A 23849-nucleotide genomic window follows, 5' to 3' on the forward strand; every position below is an offset into this window, starting at 1 on the left:
TTTACATCTGTGTGATGTTAATGATATTGTACAATAATTTCCACATTCAGTTGGATCACCTTTGGAATGGGCAGAAATATGGATCTATTCCAGTTCGTTGGTCAGGTAGCTGTCTTCCAGATTTTTTGGCATAGGTGAGTGAGCACCTCTAACGCTGCATTCGTTTGTTGAAAACATCTTAATTGGTATTCTGTCAATTCCTGGAGCCTTGTTTTCCACCAATGCCTTCAGTGCAGGTGGGACTTCAATTCAATACATAACTGTTATAGACTGAATTTTGTCCCCCCAAATCAAATGTATGTCAACTTGGCTAGCCCATGATTCCCTGTATTGTGATTGTCCACCATTTTGTCATCTAATCTGATTTTCCTATGCGTTGTAAATCCTACCTCTATGATGTTAATGAGCTGGGAATGAGGCAGTTAACTATGCAGGAGTCAATCTACAAGATTAGGTTTTATCTAAAGGTAATCCGAGATATTAAAGACGGACGTGAACAGAGAGACAGGGGAACCTAATGCCACTAAGAAACAAATACCAAGAGAATAGTGTGTTCATTGGACGTGGGGACACTGTGCTAAGAAGCTCCTTGACTGGGGAAGATTGATGACAAGGACCTTCCCCCAGAACTGATAGAAAGCCTTCCTCTGTAGCTGGTACACCCTCAACTTGGACTTCTCCTAAACAGTGAGAGAATAAAATTCTCTTTGTTGAAGCCATCCACTTGTGGTATTTCTATTATTTCTATTATACTGGGACTGGATCACTAAGAAAAGTATCATTATTTCTTGATCATATGCTACCTTCTGAAATGATTAAGCATTGAACAATGCTTTTTGGTACAGTGTCTCTGTGTATTCCTTCCATTTTCTTTTGACGCTTCCTGCACTGTTCAGTATTTTCCACATAGAATCCTTCAATATTGCAACTCAACGCTTGAATTTTCTCTTCAGTTCTTTCAGCTTGAGAAATGCTCAGTGTGTTCTTCCCTTTTAGTTTCCTAACTCCAGTTATTTGCACAGAGTTGATTTGATTCTTTTGTATTTCATCTGGTAAGGTCTATGAGTATAGGCAGTATTTATGTTACTGAAAAAGGCATTTGCAATGAATAAATCATTGGTCTTACAATACTATCATGTGATCTCCAGCATCATTTCTATCACCAAGGCCATATTTTCCAACTACTGATCTTTCTTCATTTTGAATTTTCACACTACAATCACAAGTAATGATCATGCATCTTGACTGCATGTTTGATCCACTTCAAACTCCAGAATTTGGTAAAAATCTTCAAATTTACTCACATTTGGCCTTAGTGGTTGGTGTGTAAATTTGAATAATAGTCATATTAATTGGTCTCCCTTGTACACATATGGATATTATTCTATCACTGACTGTGTTGTACTTCAGGATAAATCTTGAAATGTTCTTTTTGATAATGAATATGATGACATTCCTCTTCAATTTGTCATTCCCAGCACAGAAGACCACATGAGTGTCAGATTCAAAAAGGTCAATACAGTCCATTTAGCTCACTAATGCCTACGATATCGATCTCTATGTGTTCCATTACATTTTTTTCCACAACTTCCAATTTTCCTCTACACATACTTCATACATTCCACATTCCAATTATTAATGGAAATTTGCATCCATTTCTTCTCATTTTGAGATGTGCCACCTCAACAAATGAAGGTCCCAAAAGCTTTACCCCATCCACATCATTATGGCAACTCTACTTTAAGATGGCAGCTCTTCCCTAGTTGTACATTTGAGTGCCTTCCATCCTGAGAGGCTTGTCTGCCGGCACAATTTCAGAGAATGTCCTGCTGCTATTCATAAGGTTGTCAATGGCCAATTTTTTTCAGAAGTAGCCAGCCAGGACTTTTTTCCTAGTCTGCATAGGTCTAGAAGCTTCACTGAAAACTGTCCACCATGGGTGACCCTGCTTGTATTTTAAATACTGGTGGTATAGCTTCCAGCATCACAGCAACATGCAAGCCACCATGGGACCACAAATTGAAAAAGAAGCTGGATTAGCATATACTGGCATAAACAATTTAATAAATAAATCAAAAGGAGAAAAGGAAAAGCTATTCCTTGCAGAATAGCAATTAATAAATACAGAAGAAATGATGACAACAGGAAATACCGTTTAGTAAACACCACAGTATTAATAACCACAGATAATAATTGTTAATGTACAGCAAAATTAGTAGGCCAAAAAAGTATGATGAAATACAGTACTTGCAATCTAAACATATGACCCTATGAGAACCTTACTCATTATAAAAGGTAAAATAGTTAACTTTACAATAGAAAAAACTGGAAGGAAACACGATAAATATAGAAACAAAATACTCAAACAAAATAAAAGATCAGTGTATTTTATTGTACAAAAAATAACATCAGTAAAACATTAAAAAATATAAAAGCACATCTGTTCAAGGCTATACCCTGCATTGTGATTTGTAATAGCCAAACACTTTAAGAAAGGTAAAGCTTAGCTTAGACTGAGAAGGTAACAAACAGTGATTAGGACAGCTCTGCAGTTGAAATGAAACTGTCACGTCTCCAAAAGGCACAAAGTTGCTGTAATGACCCCTTCTTTGAGTTAGTATTGCTGTTATGCTTATTGAGAAACTTTGTTCTTTAAACACAAACTATGAGAAATTTGCTGTTTGAGATTATGGTAGTAAGGATGAAACACCCCACTTTTGACACAGACTCTGCACTGAGTTCTATGTGTACTGAGGTGTGAGGAAACACTAAAGTATTTCCCACATTCCTAACATTCATAAGGTGTCTCTCCTTTGTACTTATATAGATAGTGAAGGGTGAGGAACAACTAAAGGCTTTCCCACACTGGTTACATTCATAATTCATAAGGCCTCTTTCTACTGTGAGTCCTTATATGTGTAGTGAGGTTTGAGGCATTACTAAAGGATTTCCCACATTCCTTACATTCATAAGGTCTCTCTCCAGTGTGAATTCTTCTATGAGTACTGAGGTTTGAAGAACTCCTAAAGGTTTTCCCACACTCCTTACATTTATAAGGCCTCTCACCAGTGTGTGTCCTAGTATGTGTAGTGAGGACCGAGAGCTGCCTAAAGGCTTTCCCACATTCCTGACATACATAAGGTCTCTCTCCACTGTGCGTTCTTATATGCTTAGTGAGGTGTGTAGAGCTCCTAAAGGTTTTGCCACATTCCATACATTCATAAGGTCTTCCTCCACTGTGAGTTCTTATATGTGTAGTAAGGGCTGAGGAATCAATAAAGGCTTTTCCACATGCCTTACATTCATAAGGTCTCTCTCCACTGTGAGTTCTCATATGAATAGTAAGGGTTGAGGAAGAAATAAATGACTTCCCACACTGATTACATTCATAAGGTCTCTCTCCATTGTGAGTTCTTGTATGTGTAGCCAGGGCAGAGAGCTGCCTAAAGGCTTTCCCACATTCCTTACATACATAAGGTCTCTCTCCACTGTGAGTTCTTATATGTGCAATGAGGAATGAGGAACGAGAAAAGGGTTTCCCACATTCCTTACATTGATAAGTTTTCTCACCACTGTGATTTCTTATATGTATACTGAGGTGTGAGGCTTGCCTGAAGGTTTTCCCACATTCCTTACATAAATAAGGCCTCTCTCCACTGTGAGTTCTTAAATGATTAGTGAGGTGTGAGAGTTGCCTAAAGGCTTTCCCACATTCCTTACATTCATAGGGCCTCTCTCCAGTGTGAGTTCTTGTATGCTTAATGAGTGCTCTGGAATCACTAAAGGCTTTCCCACATGCCTTACAGTCATAGGGCTTCTCGCCAGTGTGAGTTCTTATATGTGTAGTGAGGTGTGATGACCGACTGAAGGCTTTCCCACATTCCTTACATTCATAAGGCCTCTCACCACTGCATGTCCTTACATGTTGAGTGAGGGTTGAAAACTGCCTAAAGGCTTTTTCACGTTCCTTACACTGACAGACATCAGATCCAGTGTGAGTTCTAATATGATGTTTATGTGATGAGTGATCCATGAAGGCTTTTCCACACGCACAGCATTCAAAAAGATTTACTTCTGGAGGGTTTCTTTTTAGCACAGTAATATTTAGAATCCGGCTGAAGGTTTTTCCACAATGATTTCCTTCATTACTTTCACAGAGGTTGTCTACTGTATGACTTCTGTTAAAAACAGGAAACATGCTGTTGGAAATAAATTCATTCCAATTTCACCATTACCAAGCACAGTAAATGTGCATGGTTTTTGCCCTGACTTGTCTCATGTTCCATAGATTTAATCATCTAGCAGAAATAGTACCATTATTGTAAGTGTGTTTCTAAAATATATTGCAATCTGATAATTATGTCCACATGAAATATGCTTCAAATATTTGATAACTAAATCACATTTATGAAAATGCTGTACTATGAAAATTCTCTGAACACATAATTTTACAGCTAGCTTCACGTATGTTGTTCTTAGGTGGCCCGGAGACAGTTTCAACTTAAAGCAACCACATGTACAACAAAAGAAAATATTGCCTGGTCCTGAGCCACTGTCACAATTGTTATGTGTGAGCCTATTTTTGCAGCCTATGTATGAATCTTTGATCTTCCTCTTTTTTGCTGACTTGCTACTTTAAGAAGCATTGTGTATGTATATACATATATATATGCACACATATACACACAAAGATATAACATCATGAAACCTTAACACTTTCTCCTAAGGCACTGTTTTCTCTTGTATGAATGACACTCACCTCAAATATCTCCTCTGGTTTTTATGCTGATCTTTACTGGCATGTGATTCAGAGATTTCTTCTAACATGGAGGACCAGGTGTTATTCTTCACGAACTGCACCACTATATGTTCACTGGATAATGATTTTTCTCCATCATTAAGGTTTTGAGAGACTGATGCAATAATTCAAATTGAGGTCCATAATATGAAACAAAAATGAAAAGCAATATTAGGGAAAAAAAGGCTGTCATGAACAAAGAAAGACTTAGACACATTTTGCTGTTTCAGCACTTGGACATTGGTTAAAACATAATTTACGAGGTTATACGACCATGAGGATTGAGAGTGACGGTGACATCAACAGGTGTAAATAGGAGAGCTAAGTAGAAAGACAGTGAATACAATACACAGGTAACATTAAAAGAGAAAAGGGTCTTCATGACTGGAGGTGTGAGAGGATTGCTAAAGTCAGAAAATTAAGGTCAGGTATATGTGAAGTTGTGTCATCAACCCAAGAGACTTTCTCATGGTGACTGATTCAAATGTAATTCCCTATCTTACTGTCCTAGCTCCTCCACAACAACAAATGGGTACACCAACGTGGTGCACATGGAGAAATACATGTCATTAGGGAAGACAGTGCAGGGTGATGAATGTTTCCCTGAATGTGAGCCAATACTTTGCTCTTCAGGGTCTCTGCAGATGGACACGTGTGGGTTTATTTGCAGTAAAACAATAATGTAAAACAATAATGGCAAACATGTAATAACACTTTCTAAAAGGTATCAAAACAAAAATCTCTAATGTCGCAAAGTGACCCCTGAAGCCAATGCCTCAGGCTTTTAATTACAAGAGAAATGAAAATTCACGTTAATATGTAGAGGCTTATGTTCATAAGGTAGCCAGGATATATGAGTTTCACAGACAAATGGATCATGTCTGTTTTATTAATTTATTTCCATTTGTCAGTTCAAACAGTGGAGCTAAATCGATTAAGCAAAATATTTCTGTTCACTAGAAGATAATTTAAAAAAGATGCCATTCTTACCTATTGAGGCAAGGTTTCTAAAGGTTTCCATCATCACATCTCTGTAGAGTTTCCTCTGAGCAAGATCCAGCAAAGACCACTCTTCCTGGCTAAAGACCACGGCCACATCCTCAATGACCACTGAGTCCTAAAACATCCCACACATTTGGGATCAACAAGGTGCCATGTAATCCAATGTGTACAAGAACACAGGGTGAGGTTGACACTCTTGGGAACTGAGAATTCATAGAAATTTGACACAAGGTTCTATGTTCCACCAAGGTCTACTCTAGGGTATAATCATCAACTTCGCCCCTTTCCTAGTTACATTCACATCCTCACTGATGGCATACTGTCTCCCAGACCTCCAACACACTGAAATAACCTCCCCATAGTTTGACTGCCATCAATCGCAGTCTTATTCCACTCTCTTTATGGTCTAAAACTGTTAGAAAACATAGCACAAACTAGAGAAATGCTCTAATTCAGATCATCACTTCCCTGTGAACCATTAAATCTTTTTCAGTAAGACCCACCACAACACACAACAAAACATAAAGCACACGGTGAAGGTAGGATGAAAATATTAACAACTGGGAAACACTGAAGAATGGCAGTTTTTATTTTTATCCCTCACAGCCATGGGAACACCAGGAGCCCACAAAAATAAAATGCCAACCGAAGACCCTGAGCTGCTCATATTTTCTTGAACAACTATAGGACTTCAGAAGATGACAGATCTACTTGCTGAAAAAAGAATAGTCTTTTGGAGAACTCGAAGTTTTTACACATCTGTCACTTATTTTTTAAAAACTCAGTTGTTCTGTAATCCTCTCTGTCCGTTTCATGTTGTTTTTGTTGTCAGGTGCCACTGAGTTGCTTCCGAGTCATACAATGGAACAAAATGCTGCCAGGTCCTGCTCCAAGCTCACAATTGTTGTTTTGCTTGAGTCCACTGTTGTAGCCACGGTGTCAATCCATCTTCATGAGGGTCTTCTACTTTTTCACTGACCTTCTACTTTTCCAAACACGATGTCATTCTTCAAGGACTGGTCACTCCTGATAACATGTCGAAAGTATGTGAGACAAAGTCTCGCCATCCTTGCTTCTAATGAGCATTCTGGCTGTACTTCTTCCAAGATAGATTTGTTCATTCTTCTGGCAGTCCATGGTATATTCAATATTCTCCACCAACAACATAATTAAAAGGTATCGTTTCTTTTTTAGTTTTCCTTTCGCCGTCTAACTTTCACATGCATATGAGGCGACTGAAAATACCGTGGCTCAGATAAGACATAACTTAGTCCTTAAAGTGACATATTTGTGTTTTAACACTTTAACGTGTTCTCTTGCAGAAGATTTTCCCAATGGAATATGACCTTTGATTTCTTGACTGCTACTTCCATGGGGGATTTTTGACCCAAGTAAAATGAAATTCTTGAGAATGTCAATCTTTTCTCACTTTATCATGATGCTGCTTATTGGTCCAGTTGTGAGGATTCTTGTTTCCTTTATGTTGAGATGTAATCCATACTGATGGCTGTGCTCTCTAATCTTCATCAGTAAGTGGTTCAAGTCCTCTTTACTCTCAGCAAGCAGGGCTGTGTCATCTGAATAACATGGGTTGTGAATGCATCCTCCTCCAATCCTCATGCCACACTCTACTTCACACAGTCCAGCTTCTTGGGTTATTTCCTCAGCATATAGATTGAATAATACGGTGAAATGATACAACCCTGATACACACCTTCCTTAACTTTAAACCATACAGTATCTCCTTGTTCTGTTCGAAAAAAATGCCTCTTTGTCTAAGTACAGGTTCCTCATGAGCACAATGAAGTGTTCTGGAATTCCCATTCTTTGCAATGTTATCCATCATTTGTCATGATCCACACAGTCAAATGCCTTTGCATAGTCAACAAAACGCATGTAAACATCTTTCTGGTAATCTCTGCTTTCAGCCAGGATCCATCTGACATCTGTAATGATATCCCTTCTTCCATGTCCTTTTCTGAATTTTGTTTGAATTTCTGGTAGTTTCCTGTTGATGTACTGCTGGATCACTTTTCAATGATCTTCAGCAAAATTTTACTTGTATATGATATTGTTTGATAATTTCCACATCCTGTTGGATCTCCTTTCTTTGAAGTGAGTATAAATATGGATCTCTTACACTGAGTTGGCTGGCTGTCTTCCAAATTTCCTGGCATATACAAGTGAGCACTTCCATTGCTGCATCAGTTTGTTGAAATATCTCAGTTGGTATTCCACCATTTCCTGGAGCCTGGGTTTTCACCAGTATTTTCAATGCAGCTTGGACCACTTCCTCCAGTAGTATCAGTTCTTCATCAAATGCGTATTTTCCCCACAGACTACTGCAACATTGCCACTCAAGGATTGATTTTTTTCTTTAGTTCTTTCAGCTTGAGAAATGCTGAGCGTGTTCTTCCTTTTGGTGTTCTATTTCCTGGTCTTTGCATTTTTCATTATATTACTTTATCTTCTCAAGGCCCTCAATGAAATCTTCTGTTCAGCTTTTACTTCATCATTGCTTCCTTTTACTGTAACTACTCTACGTTCATGAATAACTTTCAGAGTCTCTTCTCACATCCATTTTCTTTCCTTCCTTCCTTCCTTCCTTCTTCCCTCCCTCCCTCCCTTTCTTTCTTTCTTTCCCGTCTTTGTAATGGCCTCTTGTTTTCTTCATGTATGATGTCCTTACACAAATTTTCTGGTCTTCAGTCATTAGTGTTGAAGGTATCAAATCTAATGTTGAGATGGTCTCTAAATTCAGGTGGGATATACTCAAGGTCGTAGCTTGACTTATGTGGAGCTGTTTTAATTTTCTTCAGCTTCGCCTTAAACGTGCACATGAGCAACAGATGATCTGTTCCACAGTCGGTCCCTTATCTTGTTCTGACAGATGATATTGAATCTCTACATTGTCTCCTTCCATAGATGTACTCAATCTGATTCCTGTGTATTCCATCTGGCAACATCCATGTGTGTAGTCACTGTTTACGTTTTCGAAAAAAGGTTATTTTCAATAAAGAAGTTGCTGGTCTTGCAAAATTCTGTCATGCAATTTCTGGCGTTGTTTCTATCACCAATGCCATATTTTCCAACTAACAATCCTTCTTCACTTCCTATTTTCTCATTCCAATCGCCAGTAATTATCAAGGCATCTTGATTGCATGTTTGATCAATTTCAGACTGCACAAGTTGGTAAAAATCTTCAATTTCTTCATCTTTGGTCTTAGCAGTTGGTGAATAAATCTGAAATTTGCCTTCATAGAGACAGGCAAAGGTAAAAAAAATTAAAAGAGCTCAGGTGACAGATAAGATTTATGAGAATCCAGATCTCCCCACAATTCTCAAATCTGAGACTTGACGCAACTGTATACCAATTAACAGTGACTGCTCTCCTCAACAAACATGAACCTACACGCCCTTACAAAAACACAGTCTTATTTTGTAAGATGACAAAGCGTTCTGCAGAAACAAGAATGCGCTTGTGTTTACTGATTAAGAGGTTATGATTCCCATTTTGTAATGACTGCACAACATGATGAAAGGAATCAGTATCATCAAGTTACACATGTAATTATTGATAAACTGGCGAAATGATTTGTTATATATAATTTCACCAGGAAAAAAAATTATTTTTCAAGTAAGTTTAAGTGCAGACTATTTACCTGTTAAATTGCCTATGAAGTCTGGGGAAAGAAGAGACTTACACGCCAGCCCTCTAGAGGCTCCATTCCAAAAATTCTCACACATTTGCAGGCCCTGAAAGGCACACAACCATGACTACTTGAACCCTGACCAATGGAATTCCCTGGTCTGTAAGAGTGACCACTGTGAAATGGCACCAATCTATTGGATTCCTTCACCATTCATCTGTCAGTCTGTTGTACTATCATGGCTTCAGTGTAGCTGTGATGCTGGAATCTATGATATTGGTATTTCAATTACTAGGAGGGTAACCTATGGTGGACAGGTTTCAGCAGAACTTCCAAACCAAAACAAACTAGGAAGAAGGACCTGGTGATCTACTTCCAAAAAAAATGGCCAGTGAAAACCTTATGAATAACAGTGGAACACTGTCTTACACAGTGGCAGAAGACGAGCTCCTCAGGACGGAAGGCACTCAAAACAAGCCTAAGGAAGCGGTGCCTCCTCAAAATAGAGTCAACCTTAATGACATGGATGGAGTACAGACCTTCAGATCTTCATTTGCTGATGTCGCATAACTTCTCAAAGTGAGAAGAAATAGCTGGAATCATCCATTAACAATCAGAACGTGGACTGTATGATGAATGAATCAGGGAAAATTGTTGCTGTTGTTGTTAAGTGCCGTTGACTCAGTTCCAACTCACAGCTACCCTATGTACAACAGAACAAAACACTGCTCAGTCGAGTGCCATGCCCACAATCATTGTTATGCTTCAGCCCACTGTTGCAGCCACCATGTCAATCCATCTCCTTGAGGGTCTTCCTCTTTTTTGTTGGCTCTGTACTTTACCAAGCATGATGTCCTTCTCCAGGCACTGATCTCTCCTAGTAAGATGTCCAAAGTATGTAAGACAAAGTCTCATCATCCTTGTTTCTAAGGAGCATTCTGGTTCTTCTTCCAAGACAGATTTGGTCATGCTTTTGGCAGTCCATGGTATATATCCAATGTTCTTCACCAACACCACAATTCAAAGGCATCAACCCTTCTTTGGTCTTCCTTATTTATTGTCCAGTTTCACATGGATATGATGCAACTGAAAATACCATGGCTTGAGTCAGGCACACCTTAGTCTTCAAGGTGACATCTTTGGTCCTCAATATTTTAAAGAAGTCGTCTGCAGATTTACCCAATGCAATAAGTCTTTTGATTTCTTGCTTGCTGCTTCCATGGGTGTTGATTTTGAAGCCAAGTAAATGAAATCTTTGACGTTAGTCTTTTCTCCATTTAGCATGATGTGGCTTATTGGTCCAGTTGTGAGGATTTTTGTTTTATGTTGAGGTGTAATCCATACTGAAGACTGTGGTCTTTGATCTTCACCAGTAAGTGTTTCAAGTCCTTTCACTTTCAGCAAGCAAGGTTGTGTCATCTGCATGACACAGGTTGTTAATGAGTCTTTCTTGAATCTGGATGCCCCATCCTTCTGCATATAGTTCAGCTTCTCAGGTTATTTGCTCAGCATATAATTTATTCATTGAAAATATTAATAAAAAAATGGTGACTATACACGTGGACCTCCCCAGATGGAATACACAGGAATCAAATCAACGACATCTGCAGAAAGAGATGATGGAGAAGCTCAATACCATCAGTCAGAACAAGGTTGGGGCTCATATGCAAATTCAAGTTGAAGTTGAAGAATGCTGGAAACCTTCACCTGTCTATGCCATGAAATTTGGAGGACAGCTACCAGGCCAACCGACTAGAAGAGATCCATGTTCTTGGCAGCCAGATCCCATGCATATGTCAGTTTGTTGTACTGTGGGGCCTTGAATGTTGCTGTGATGCTGGCAGCTATGCCACCAGTATTCAAATATCAGCAAGGTCACCCATGGTGGACAGGTTTCAGCAGAGCTTACAGACTAAGACAGACCAAGAAGGACCTAGTGGTCTACTTCTGGAAAGAATTATCCATTGAAAACCTTATGAATAGCAGCAGAACACTGTTTGATATAGTGCCAGAAGATGAGCCCCTCAGGTTGAACGGCACACAAATATGACTGGGGAAGACCTGCCTCCTCAAAGTAGAGATGACAATGATGTGGATGGAGTCATGCTTTCAGGACCTTCATTTGCTCATGTGGCATGACTCAAAATGAGAAGAAACAGCTGCAAACATCCATTAATAATCAGAACGTGGAAGGTACGAAGTATGAATCTAGGAAAACTGGGAATTGTCATAAATGAAATGGAATGCATAAACATTGATATCCAAAGCATTAGTGAGCTGAAATGGACTGGTACTGGCTATTGTGAATCCGACAATCATATATGATTTACTAAGCTGGGAATGACAACTTGAAGAGGAATGGCATTGCATTCATAGTGTAAAAGAACATTTCAAGATCTATCCTGAAGTACAATTCTGTTGAGGATAATACTCATACGCTTATAAGAAAGACCAGATAATACGGCTGTTGTTCAAATTTACTCACGAACAACTAGGCCAAAGATGAAGAAACTGAAGATTTTTACCAGCTTCTGCAATCTGAAATTGATTGAACTTGCGATCAAGATGCATTGATAATTACTGGTGATTGGAACTGGTAAGTTGGAAACAAAGAAGGATCCACTGTTGAAAAATATGTCCTTGGTGACAGAAATGATGTCGGACATTGCATGAGAGAATTTTGAAAGACTAACAACTTCTTTGTTGCAAATAACTTTTTTTAACAACATAAATAGTGACTATACACATGGACCTCTCCAGATGGAATACAGAGGAATCAAACTGACTACATATGTGGAAATAGATGATGTGAAAGGTCAATAACATCAGTCAGAACAAGACCAGGGGCTGACCGTGGAACAGACCATCAACTGCTCATATGCAAGCTCAAGTTGAAGCTGAAGAAAATTAAAACAAGTCCACAAGAGCCAAAGTACAACCATGAGTATATCCCACCTGAATTTAGAGATCATCTCAAGAATAGATTTGACACATTGAACACTAATGACTGAAGACCAGATGAGTTGTAGGATGGTATCAAGGACATCATACATGAAGAAAGCAAAAAGTCACTAAAAATCAGGAAAGAACCAAAATGAATGTAAGAAGAGACTCTGAAACTTGCTCTAGAAAGCTGAGTAGCTAAAGCCAGTGGAAGAAATGATGATGTAAAAGTGCTGAACAGAAGATTTCAAAGGGTGGCTTGAGAGGATAAGGTATTCTAGTAAAATGCAAAAAGAGCTAGAGATAGAAAACCATAAGGGAAGCAGACGGTGGCATTTCTCAAGCTGAAAGAACTGAAGAAAAAATTCAAGCCTCGAGTTGCGACAGTGAAGGATTCTTGGGGGAAAATATTAATCGACACAGGAAGGATAAGAAGAAGACGGAGGGAATACAGAGAGTCACTATACCAAAAAGAATTGGTTGATGTTCAACCATCTGAGGAGGTAGCACACGATCAAGAGCCGAAGGTACTGAAGGAAAAGGTCCAAGGTGCACTGAAGGCAAGCACTGGTGAAAAACAAGGCTCCAGAAATTGACAGAATACCAACTGAGATGTTTCTACAAATGGATGCAGCGCTGGAAGTGCTCACTTGTCTATGCCAAATAAAATTTTGCTGAGGATCATTCAAAAGCAGCTGCAACAGTACATCAACAGGCAACTACCAGAAATTCAAGGTAGATTCAGTAGAGGACATGGAACCAGGGATAGCACTGCTGATGTCAGACGGATCCTGGCTGAAAGCAAAAAATACCAGAAAGATATTCACCTGTGTTTTGTTGACTATGCAAAGGCATTTAACTGTGTGTATCATCACAAATTATGGATAACATTGTGAAGACTGGGAATGACGGAATGCTTAATTGTGCTCCTGAGGAACCTGAACATGGATCAAGAGGCAGTCATTTGAAAAGAACAAGGGGATACCATGAGGTTTAAAGTCAGGAAAGGTTTGTGTCTGGGTTGTATTCCTTCACCATACCACAGATTGCCAAAAAAATGAACAAATCTGTTTTGGAAGAAGTACAAGAAGAATGCTCTTTAGAAGTAAGGATGGTGAGACTATGTCTCACATACTTCAGACATGTTATCAGGAGGCATCAGTTTCTGGAGAACATCATGCTTGGTAGAGTAGAGGATCACTGAAAAAGAGAAAGACCCTCAAAGAGATGGATTGACACATTGGCTGCAATGATGGGCTGAAGCATAGCAACAATCGTGAGGATGGCAGAGGGCCAGGCAGTGTTTCATTCTGTTGTGCACAGGGTCGCTATGAGTCAGAACTATCTTGAGGGCACCTAACAACAACAACAACAACAGGGAAATCACATCAGATGACAAAACGCTAGACAATCATACAATACTGAGAATCTACCTAGTCAAGTCAACAGATATTTTGGGGGTACTCAATTCAACCCATGACAACCCTTAAGGAAATGAATTGACACAGTGGCTGGAATAACAGGCTCCAACATCGCAACAATTGTGAGGATGGTGCAAAACTGTGCAGTGTTAAGTTCTGTCATCCATAGGGTTGCTGTGCATCGGAACACCTCGATGGCACCTAACAACATATATGTAAAGGTGATGGGTACAATGGAAAAATTAAAAGTAGAGCAGGATCCAGGGTATTGGCAGTGCTGACAACACCAGTCGTAGCACTGATCAGGTTATTAAGAATAGGGTTCATTGAAAAGAAACACCTGAACTAAGACTTCACGGATGTGAAGGAATTACCCAAGGCATAATTGGGCTCAAGGGCTCTGTCTGAAAAAGAGGTTGCCCCAGAAGGAGTAAACAGCCAGGCCACAGGCCAGAAGTTGGAAGGTGTGATGTATATTTTAGCAAGAGCCAAAGGACAGCGTGACTGGAGCATAACGAGATGCTGCAGAGTAACAGTAGAGGAATCTGGAGAGGTGTTTGAGGTCAGTGGTCATATATTCTGGGCAACTTGTTGGCAACTGAAGAGAATCCAGCTTTGTGAAATGCAGAGCAATTTTATGCCTCTGAGCAGAGGAGGAAACTGATATGGCAGCACTTAAAAAACTGGTGTGCAGGAGACATATGTAATACACAGGAAGATATATTAGAAGGTTACAGACATAATCAGACACGAAATGATGGTGGTTGAGACTGGACCAGTGGCTGGAGAAGTGGTGAGTGCAAGGGATGGTCCTAGACTTTCAAGGCTGATGCACAGAATTTCCTGATGCACTGAAGGTTCAAGTGCAAAAGGAACAGAGGACGAGGATGAATCCAAGATATTTTCCATTGAAAACTGAACGATGGTGTTAGGATTGTATCGTGTCCTCCCAAAAAATCACGTGCTGCAAAGCCTACCCCATACCTGGCTTAGAATCCCATTTGGGAAGGGGTTTTCTTTGTTATGTTAATGAGGCAGTATTAGTATAGGGTGTTTTGGGTCAATCTATTTTGAGATATAAAAGAAGATTAAGCAAATGGCAAGAAAGCAGAGAAGGGGGAAGACAGATGCCACGGCACATGAAGATCACCAGGTCAAACAGGAAGCTGAAAAGACACAAGGACCTTTCCCTATAACCAACAGAGAAAGGCTTCCCCTGGTGTTGGCACTCAGAATTCGACTTCTAGCCTCCTGAACTCTGAGAAAGTAAATTTATGTTCGTTAAAGTCATCCACTTCTGGTATTTCTGTTATAGCAGCAACACATAACTAAGACAGACGGTGTGCCAACAACTTAGATGGACAAGCCCACAAAGGGAAAACATTTTATAGAGGGGATGCAGAGGTTACTTACAGTGTGTTGAGTTCAAAATGAGAAGACGCTGTCATGGATTGAATTATGTCACCCAAAAATGTGTGTATCAACTTAGTTAGGCCATGATTCCCAGTATTGTGTGGTTGTCCTCCATTCTGTGATCATAATTGTATGTTGAGAGGATCAGGGTGGGATTGTAGCACCACCCTTACTCAGGTCACCTCTCTGATCCAATGTAAAGGGAGTTTCCCTGGGGTGTGGCCTGCACCACCTTTTATCTCTCAATAGATAAAAGGAAAGGGAAGCAAGCAGAGAGTCAGGGACCTTATACCACCAAGAAAACAGTACCCAGAGCGGAGTTCATCCTTTGGACCCAGGGCCCCTGCCCCTGAGAAGCTCCTTGACCAGGGGAAGTTGAAGACGAATCTTCTTCTAGAGCCAACTGAGAGAAAGCAGTCCCCTGGAGCTGACACCCTGAATCTGGACTTTTAGCCTACTGTACTGTGAGGAAATAAATTTTTCTTTGTTAAAGCCATCCACTTGTAGTATTTCTGTTGTAGCAGTACTAGATGACTAAGACAGATGTCAAAGAGAAGAGGACATGTAAAAAACAGTACATTCCTACATGGAAACACTACTGAGCAATTAAAAGTGAATTACTGGCCCATGGAAGAGTTTTCCTAATGTGAATTTAAACTAAAGGAATTGACATTAAAAAAGCACATAAAGTATTATTCTATTTGTTTAACACAAAAACCATCAAAAGTATATATATTAATTTAAGGATCCAAATACTGGAAGAAGTACAGTCAGAACGCTCCTCAGAAGCGAGGATGGCAAGACTTCCTCTCTACTCTGGACATGTTATCAGGAGGGACCAGGACCTGGTGAAGAACACCAGGCTAGGTACCGTAGAGGGTAAACAAAAAAGAGGAAGCCCCTCAATGAAATGCTTTGACACAGCGGCTGCAAGAATAGGCTCAAACATAGCAAAGATCGTGAGGGAGTCGCAGGACTGGGCAGTTTTTTTCTCGTGTACATAGGGTCGCGACGGGCAGGATTTAACTCAAGTGGGTTTTGGTTTATACTGGAACAAGTTTAGCCAGAACGCTCCTTAGAAGTGAGAATGGCAAGGCTTCCTCTCAAGCACTTTGGACATTTTATCAGGAGGGAGCAGTCCCCGGAGAAGAACGCCACGCTTGGTAGACGGTCAGATCCTCAGTGAAATAGATCGACACAGTGGCTCTGTCACGGGGCTCAAACACTGCAAAGGTAGTGAGGAGGGCGCAGGACCAGGCAGTGTTTTGTCCTGTTGTAAAGAGGGTCACTAAGAGTCAGAGCCAACTCAATGGCATATAACAACAACATCATATAGTGGATAGAAGTATAACGGAAAGCAAAGAAATGATCATCGTAAATGTCGAGATACTGATTTCATCAAAAGGGCAGCATGAAGACTGTGACTAAAACATTAGTCACACACCTTTCCTGACTTTAAAGCATGCAGTATCCCCTTGTTCTGTTTGAATGGCAGCCTCTTGATCCATGTACAGGTTCCTCATGGGCACAATTCAGTGTTCTGAAACTTAACACATTAGGAGTTCTGGCATGACTTGTTAAATATTAGTCTTTTAAAACCTTCTTGAGATTTAAGTAAGCTTTAGAGTAACTCTTTCATCAGTTTAAATAAGCATTCCTCTGTGTTTAAGAAGTTAATATCCAGTAAATTGAAAAGCTCTCAGTACCACCACACCAAATGATCTAGAAATTTTCTTCCAGTGGATATCGTAAACCCAAGAACTTAAATACACACATCTCACATGTTGAGCTTCTCTAGGCAAAGAGAACATTTTCATTTTAGATTCTAATTCAAGACTATGATAAATAGTCAAAAATTACCAGGATTAAATATCAGCGCTAGACATAGGTAGGAGGACAAGGACCTACATTGGGGATGCATACTTTCCACACATCTGAAAGACTCAAGGCAAAAGCATTCCCCACTGGGGGAAAAAAAGGATCTGGAGACCCCACACAAAACCCATCTGGATTCACTGTTCCCACCTTCATGCCTCTGGTGATGTCAGGATATCACCAACATCACCCAGGACCCATAAGCAGAGAGGACCATCACATACGAACTGTCTCTGCCCTTTCCTAACCCAAAACATGCTATGCGAAGTGGAGCTGTAGTTTGAGAATTGCACAGAAAATGCTCCAGTGCCTGGGAGAAGTCAAGAAAACTGTTAAGAGAGATGGGACAAGGATGGCTCGGGAGGACAGGGCTCAGCCTCCACAGGCAGAGCTGCTCCACCTTCAGGCTCTGTTCAGGAGATTCATTAACACGGAACACCAAGGTCCAGTGCCGGGATTTAACATGCCATGGTGCAAGCTCTGAAAGTCACATAAGGAAGGTGACTGCAGGAATCTAAATCCTGAAAAGCCACATGTATACAGAGGAAGGGCCCAGTGACAGCGGAGCAGGGCCTCAGGATGCCTCCTAGGGCTCAGTCCCTTGGCCGCCTCTGCCACCTTTTTCTTTCACTGAGGAACCACAGTCCTACAGCAAACAGCTGGTCCCCCAACAATTCATATGAATTTTCACCCACACACCGAGAGAATAACCCCGTTCTCTGTAGAACTCACCATTTCCTTCTCCAACTTCCGGAAGTCTAACGGAATGTCGTCTCTAAGCCCAAGAAGCAGCCATTACTTGAAGTGAAAACCGAGCACTGGGCAGTTCGGAAGGAGATGAATAATGTTTGGTGGACATTCCAGCAAAAGCAGCTGAAATCCTGGCTTGTGATTTACGGATGTGCAAGATGGTAGCCCCAGATTCCCAGCTGCCTGGACTGGACTAGTTCTCCCTGCACCACACCTGAGACCTGAAACGGAAGAAGGACAGGGAGCAAACAGTGTTGAGGAAGCAGGGAGGGACAGGTCTTTGGCTTCCTCCCAGGCTCAGGGCAATGCTCCACCCTACTGCACTGAAGGCAGAACAGGCCGCAGCCTCCAGAGCATACACCTGCGCTCTTCAGGCAGCTCCGTGGGCCTCCGCTTTCTGCAACGAGATCACAGACGGTGGAACTTACTTCTCCCGGAGCAGGAGGAGCAGCCAGGCCTGGTCAGGCTGCAAAACGTGAACCTGATTTCCTCCAGGGAGTCAGGGATCCAATGTTGAAGTTGGGGGTTCACCTATGTAACTCTGTGCCTTACAGATCAACATATGCATCGTTATTGGATATTAACACGGGGGAACTGACAGGAAGAACATATTTTTCGAGTTTCATTCATTTTGAATTGTGTAGCCTGGCTCACACAAACAATCCGCCCCACATACACACACAGTTTCTCTGTACAGACCTAAATAAAACTAATCTTCTGACTGTTCATTTCAGTAATTTTCCCTTTCAAGCAGTCTAGCCTGACTCTCGGGTTAGGTCTTTTCATTACAGGTATCAGACGTCTCTGGTTTTTCATTATTTATTTAAAACTGTCTCTCATTTTGGACTGTAAGTCTATGGGCAGACGCTGTATTTTGTTTTCTTGTTCCTTCTGGCCTGTGGCTCTGATCACTGAGGACGCACACAGATTATCACTTGTGTATATTCTTGAGCAGCACTAAGTGAATTTTCTCTGAAGACAGGCATGTTTTGTTCCTGCACAGTCCGATATTTAGCCACTAGCCCCTTGTAGCTGGTTAGCACAGAACATGTGACTACTGCAATTAAGAAACTGAACTTCTAAGTATAATTAATTGAAACAGCAAGATCTGGCTAGTGGCCGTCACAGCTCGAGTGGCCATCACAGCCCTAAGAGGCCAACACGGCAGAGAGGGCACGAAAGCTGCCATCAGGACAAAGCAGAGCTTCACGGCTTTTTGTCTGCTGGAAGCTTGTTGCATACGGAAACAGAACTGGTCCAAGCAAAGGTAACATTCAGCTCAATTTCTTGTATTTACATGACGAAGTTTAATGTCAACCTAAATTGGATTTACCTCATTCTGAAACCCACAATGATATTTAAACATAAAAATGAGTGGGAGAAACTGAGGGGACAGAAGGGCCACTCTCTGAGTTGCTGACATCTGAAGTGAGACCTGAATTATAAGAATTATCAAATTCCTGTGGTTAAACAGTTTTTCTCTAATCAGAAAAAACACCGGATGCAAAGGCTGAAAGGCAGGGAAAATCCTGACATCTTTGGAAACGTGTTTTAAAAATGTGTCAAAGACTTGTCCAACATGAGGGGGTTATGTATTTAAGTCAAAAAGCTATACGTAAGCCTGAACGTGTAGGATCCTCTTCGCCAACGTAAAACATATGTGGGTTTTATGCGTGACTGATAGCTTACTTGGGTTACATTGTTTAAATATGCCTCTTGCTGCTGGGTGGAGATTATACCTTCTTTTTATTTTTATTAAAATCCTAAAATGCTTCTGATTAATAAAGGCAGCCATTTTATTATTTCATTCCATTTTTTTTTATTGTACTTTAGATGAAGGTTTACAGAGCAAACTAGCTTCTTATTAAACAATTAATACACATACTGTTTTATGACATTGGTTGCCAACCCCACAACATATCAATACTCTCCCTTCTCGACCTTGGGCTCCCTATTACCAGCTTTCCTGTCCCCTCCTGCCTTCTAGTCCTTGGCCCTGGCCTGGTGTGCCCCTTTCATCTTCTTTTGTTTCATGGGCCTGTCCAATCTTCGGATGAAGGGTAAACCTCAGGAGTCACTTCATTACTGAACTAAAAGGGTGTCTGGGGGCCATACTCTCGAGGTTTGTTCAGTCTCTGTCAGGCCAGTAAGGCTGGCCTCTTTCTGTGAGTTAGACTTTTGTTCTATATATATATACATGTATATATATATATTTTCTTTCTGTCCATGGCTGTCTATTGAGATCCCTGTCAGAGAAGTAGCAAGGCACCATCTAGCTGTTCTGGACTCAGTCTGGTGGAGGCCACGGTAGCTGAAGTCCATTAGTCCTTTGGACTAATCTTTCCCTTGTATCTTTAGTTTTCTTCATTCCCCCCCGCTTTTGAAGGGGTAAGACCAGTGGAGTTTCAGAGATTATACCTTTTTGTGACTAGAGGAAAGTTCAGAGGCTGCTTTCACAAGGTAGATCTCTCACAGAGCAGCTTGGACTATTTCCCCTAATCTAGTGAATGGATGCTGATGCCACTTACTGGTTGAGAAAGCCAGGTGAGAAGCAGACTTGTTCAGGTGAAATTTTAAAAGCTCTGTTTTGAACATGTTAGGTTTCAGAGACAAGCAGTCCATACTGGACCAGGTGGACTACGGGAAGGGTTTGGTGTCTTGAGTCCATTGGTACCCAAGAGCCCACATCTCAACCTGTAGGTTGTCTGCTCTGGGCCACAAAGAATCCAACTGTGCCCTCTGAAGCAGGCTCCATTCCCACTTCTGAAACTTCAAGCTAAAGGAAAGGAAGAGCACAGCTCTGGCATGGATTAGGACTTTAAGAAATGTAAGTCTATATAAGACATAAAACGATACTCGTGAAGAGTGTGCTTCTTAGTTCAAGTAGATACACGAGACTAAATGGGCAGCTCCTGTCCGGAGGCGAGATGAGAAGGCAGAGGGGGACAGGAGCTGGTTGAATGGACACAGGAAATCCGGGGTGGAAAGGAGGAATGTGCGGTCACATTATAGGGATAGCAGCTAAGGTCACATAACAATGTGTGTATAAATTTTTGTATGTGTAACTAACTTGAGCTATAAACTTTCGCCTAAAGCACATACACACAAAAAAAGAAATGTGAGTTGATATTGTGGCTTTATCTGAGGGACAATTCTTAGTAAGTGAACTAGGAAAATTCAGTAGTTTTGAATGAAGCTTTGGCTTTCACATGAAGTGACCACATTACTGGTCATGTCTCCAAGGGGAACTCCAGTGCAAAAAAGGAGTCCTTTAAGAATACTGATCTCTAGGGAAGAAAAGGGAAAAATAAAAGACACCACATTTTTTTTTTTTTTTATTGAACTTTAGGTGAAGGTTTACAGAACAAACTAGTTTCTCATCAAACAATTAGTATACACACTGTTGTATGACATTGGTTAACAACCTCACATCATGTCAACACTCTCCGTTGTCAACCTTAGGTTCCCTATTACCAGCTTTCCTGTTCCCACCTGCCTTCCAGGGCTGGGACTAACGGCCCCTTTAGTCTTGTTTTGTTCCATGGGCCTGTTCAATCTTTGGCTGAAAGGTGAACCTCAGAAGTGGCCTCATTACTGAGTTAAAAGGGTGTCCAGGGGCCATACTCTCAGGGTTTCTCTAGTCTCTCTGTCAGGCCACCAAGACTGGTCTTTCTTTATGAGTTAGAATTTTGTTCTACATTTTTCTCCAGCTCTGTCCAGAACCCTCTACTGTGATCCCTGTCACAGCAGTCAGTGGTGGTAGCCAGGCACCATCTCATTGTACTGGACTCAGTGTGGTGGAGGCCGTGGTAGATGTGGTCCATAAGTCCTTTGGACTGATCTTTCCCTTGTAACTTTAGTTTTCTTTATCCTTTCTTACTCCCAAAAGGGTGAGACCAGCGGAGTATTCTAGATGGCCGCTCACAGGCTTTTAGGACCCCAGACGCTACTCACCAAAGTAGAATCTAGAACATATTCTTTATAAAATATGTTTTGCCAATTGGGCTAGATGTTCCTGAAACCACGGTCCCCACAGCCCTCAGCCCAGCAACTGGGTCCCTCACGGAGTTTGGCTGTCTCTATGGAGCTACCACGGCCTTGCCTTGTACAGGCCGAGACGCCACATTTTCTACCGATGCTGAGATTACAAGTGGTGCTTGATGATCATTTTTACTCTATGCATTTTAAACTTTTTGACATTGCAATATTTTTACAATTTTAAAAAATAAGAACATTTATTTTCTCCATACACTAGTTTTCAACAATAGATTCTGAGATAATGATACCAAGAGCACAAGCGGTAAAAGACAAAACAGATAAATTAAAACCCTTGTGCCTCAAAGATCTTTGTCAGCAAAGTGAAGAGACAAACTACAGAATGGGAGAAAACAGAGTGAAACCTGTGAGAGCCAGAATGTGATGGGACTGCCTTGTTCTTCTGGGTCTCACAACTATTCTGCCTCTGATAGGGTACAGTCGTACAACTTTTCTACAGCTCGTTTTAGTGGAAAATATTCGAATTTTCCTTTTCTGACAGGTTTCCGCTTTACACAGGTTGTGGCTTTTGCAGGTGCCACTGTACTTGGGAATCACATATTTCAGAAGTGTTCAGTACCCAGAATACATAAAGAACTCCTACCACTCAACAACATACAAACCATTTTCAAACTGGGAATAAAACTTAGACATTTCACCAAAGATGATCTACAAATAGTCAATGAACGCATGAAAAGGTGCTCCACGCCACTGTTGTTGTTAGGTGCCGTCCTGCCGATTTCGCCTCAGAGACCCCACGTAGAACAGACCGAAACCCTGCCCAGTTCTGCACTATCCTCACAATCGTTGCTGTGCTTGAGCCCACGGTTGCAGCCATTGTGCCAAACCAGATTGAATAAGTATGGCGAAAGGAGACAGCCCTGACGCACACCTTTTCTGACTTTAAACCACACAGTGTCCCCTTGCTCTGTTGGAATGACTGCCTCTTGGTCTAAGTACAGGTTCCTCATGAGCACAATTAAGTGTTCTGGAATTCCCACTCTTAGCAATGTTATCCATAGTTTGTTATGATCCACACAGTCAGATGCCTTCGCATAGTCAGTAAAACACAGATAAACATGTTTCTGGTATTCTCTGCTTTCAGCCAGGATCCATCTGACATCAGCAGTGATACCCTCCATTCCATGTCCTCTTCTGAATCTGCCTTAAATTTCTGGGACATTCCTGTCTACGTTCTGTTGTAACTGCTTTTGAATGATCTTCAGCAAATGTTTACTTGGGTGTGATATTTTGTTCAGTAACTTCCGCATTCTGTTGGATCTCTTTTCTTTGGAAGGGTACAAACATGGATCTCTTCCAGTCGGATGGCCTGGTACCTGTCCTCCAAATTTCTTGGCGTAGGTGAGTGAACAAGTGGCAGCGCTGCGTCCACTTGTTGAAACATCTCAACTGGTATTCCGTCAATTCCTGGAGGCTTACTTTTCGCCAATGCCTTCAGTTCAGGCTGGATCTCTTCCTTCAATACCACCGGTTCTTGGTCATATGCTAACTCCTGAAATGGTTGAACACAGACCAATTATTTTTTGTGCAGTGACTCTCTGTATTCCTTCCATCTTCTTTTGATGCTTCCTGCGTCGTTTAATATTTTTCACATAGAATCTGTCAATATTGCAACTCAAGGTTTGAATTTTTCTTCAGTTCTTTTACCTTGAGACTGCCACATCTTGATCTTGCAGGGGAACTGGTCGGTTTGAACCTCCGACCTTTCGGTTAGCAGCTGAGTGCTGAAACGCTGTGCCACCAGGGCTCCTTCATTAGTCATTAGGTAACTGAAAGTCAAAGCCACATGAGATGCCACCTCATCCCTACTGGGATGGCTACTATCAGAAAAACAGCACACAACCAGAGTTGGGAAGGCTGTGAAGAAATTGCTGGTGGGACGGTAAAATGGTGCAGCCTCCGAGTAAAAGTTTGGCGGTTCTTCAAAAAGTTAAATATACA

At 41.1% G+C, this 23849-nt stretch overlaps 1 protein-coding gene across 2 annotated transcripts in view; it reads right to left on the reverse strand.

The window, feature by feature from the left end:
• Nucleotides 1-300: 300 nt before the first annotated feature.
• Nucleotides 301-23849, reverse strand: part of LOC100662809 (zinc finger protein 699-like) — a 28005-nt gene continuing 4456 nt past the window's right edge. Inside the window, exons 2-5 of one of the 2 annotated variants that reach the window (XM_010601460.3) lie at nucleotides 17835-18073; nucleotides 5789-5915; nucleotides 4760-4913; nucleotides 301-4178 (exon numbers count right to left, since the gene is read on the reverse strand). In XM_010601460.3, the coding sequence (XP_010599762.2) occupies nucleotides 2876-4178; nucleotides 4760-4913; nucleotides 5789-5915; nucleotides 17835-17837 (1587 nt within the window). In that variant the 5' untranslated portion in view covers nucleotides 17838-18073 and the 3' untranslated portion in view covers nucleotides 301-2875. Of the gene's footprint in view, nucleotides 4179-4759; nucleotides 4914-5788; nucleotides 5916-17834; nucleotides 23401-23849 lie in introns of both variants that reach the window. The other variant, XM_064280145.1, reaches the window with a different exon arrangement.

Source organism: Loxodonta africana, chromosome 3 (genome assembly GCF_030014295.1).
Source record: "Loxodonta africana isolate mLoxAfr1 chromosome 3, mLoxAfr1.hap2, whole genome shotgun sequence".
NCBI lineage: Eukaryota > Metazoa > Chordata > Mammalia > Proboscidea > Elephantidae > Loxodonta > Loxodonta africana.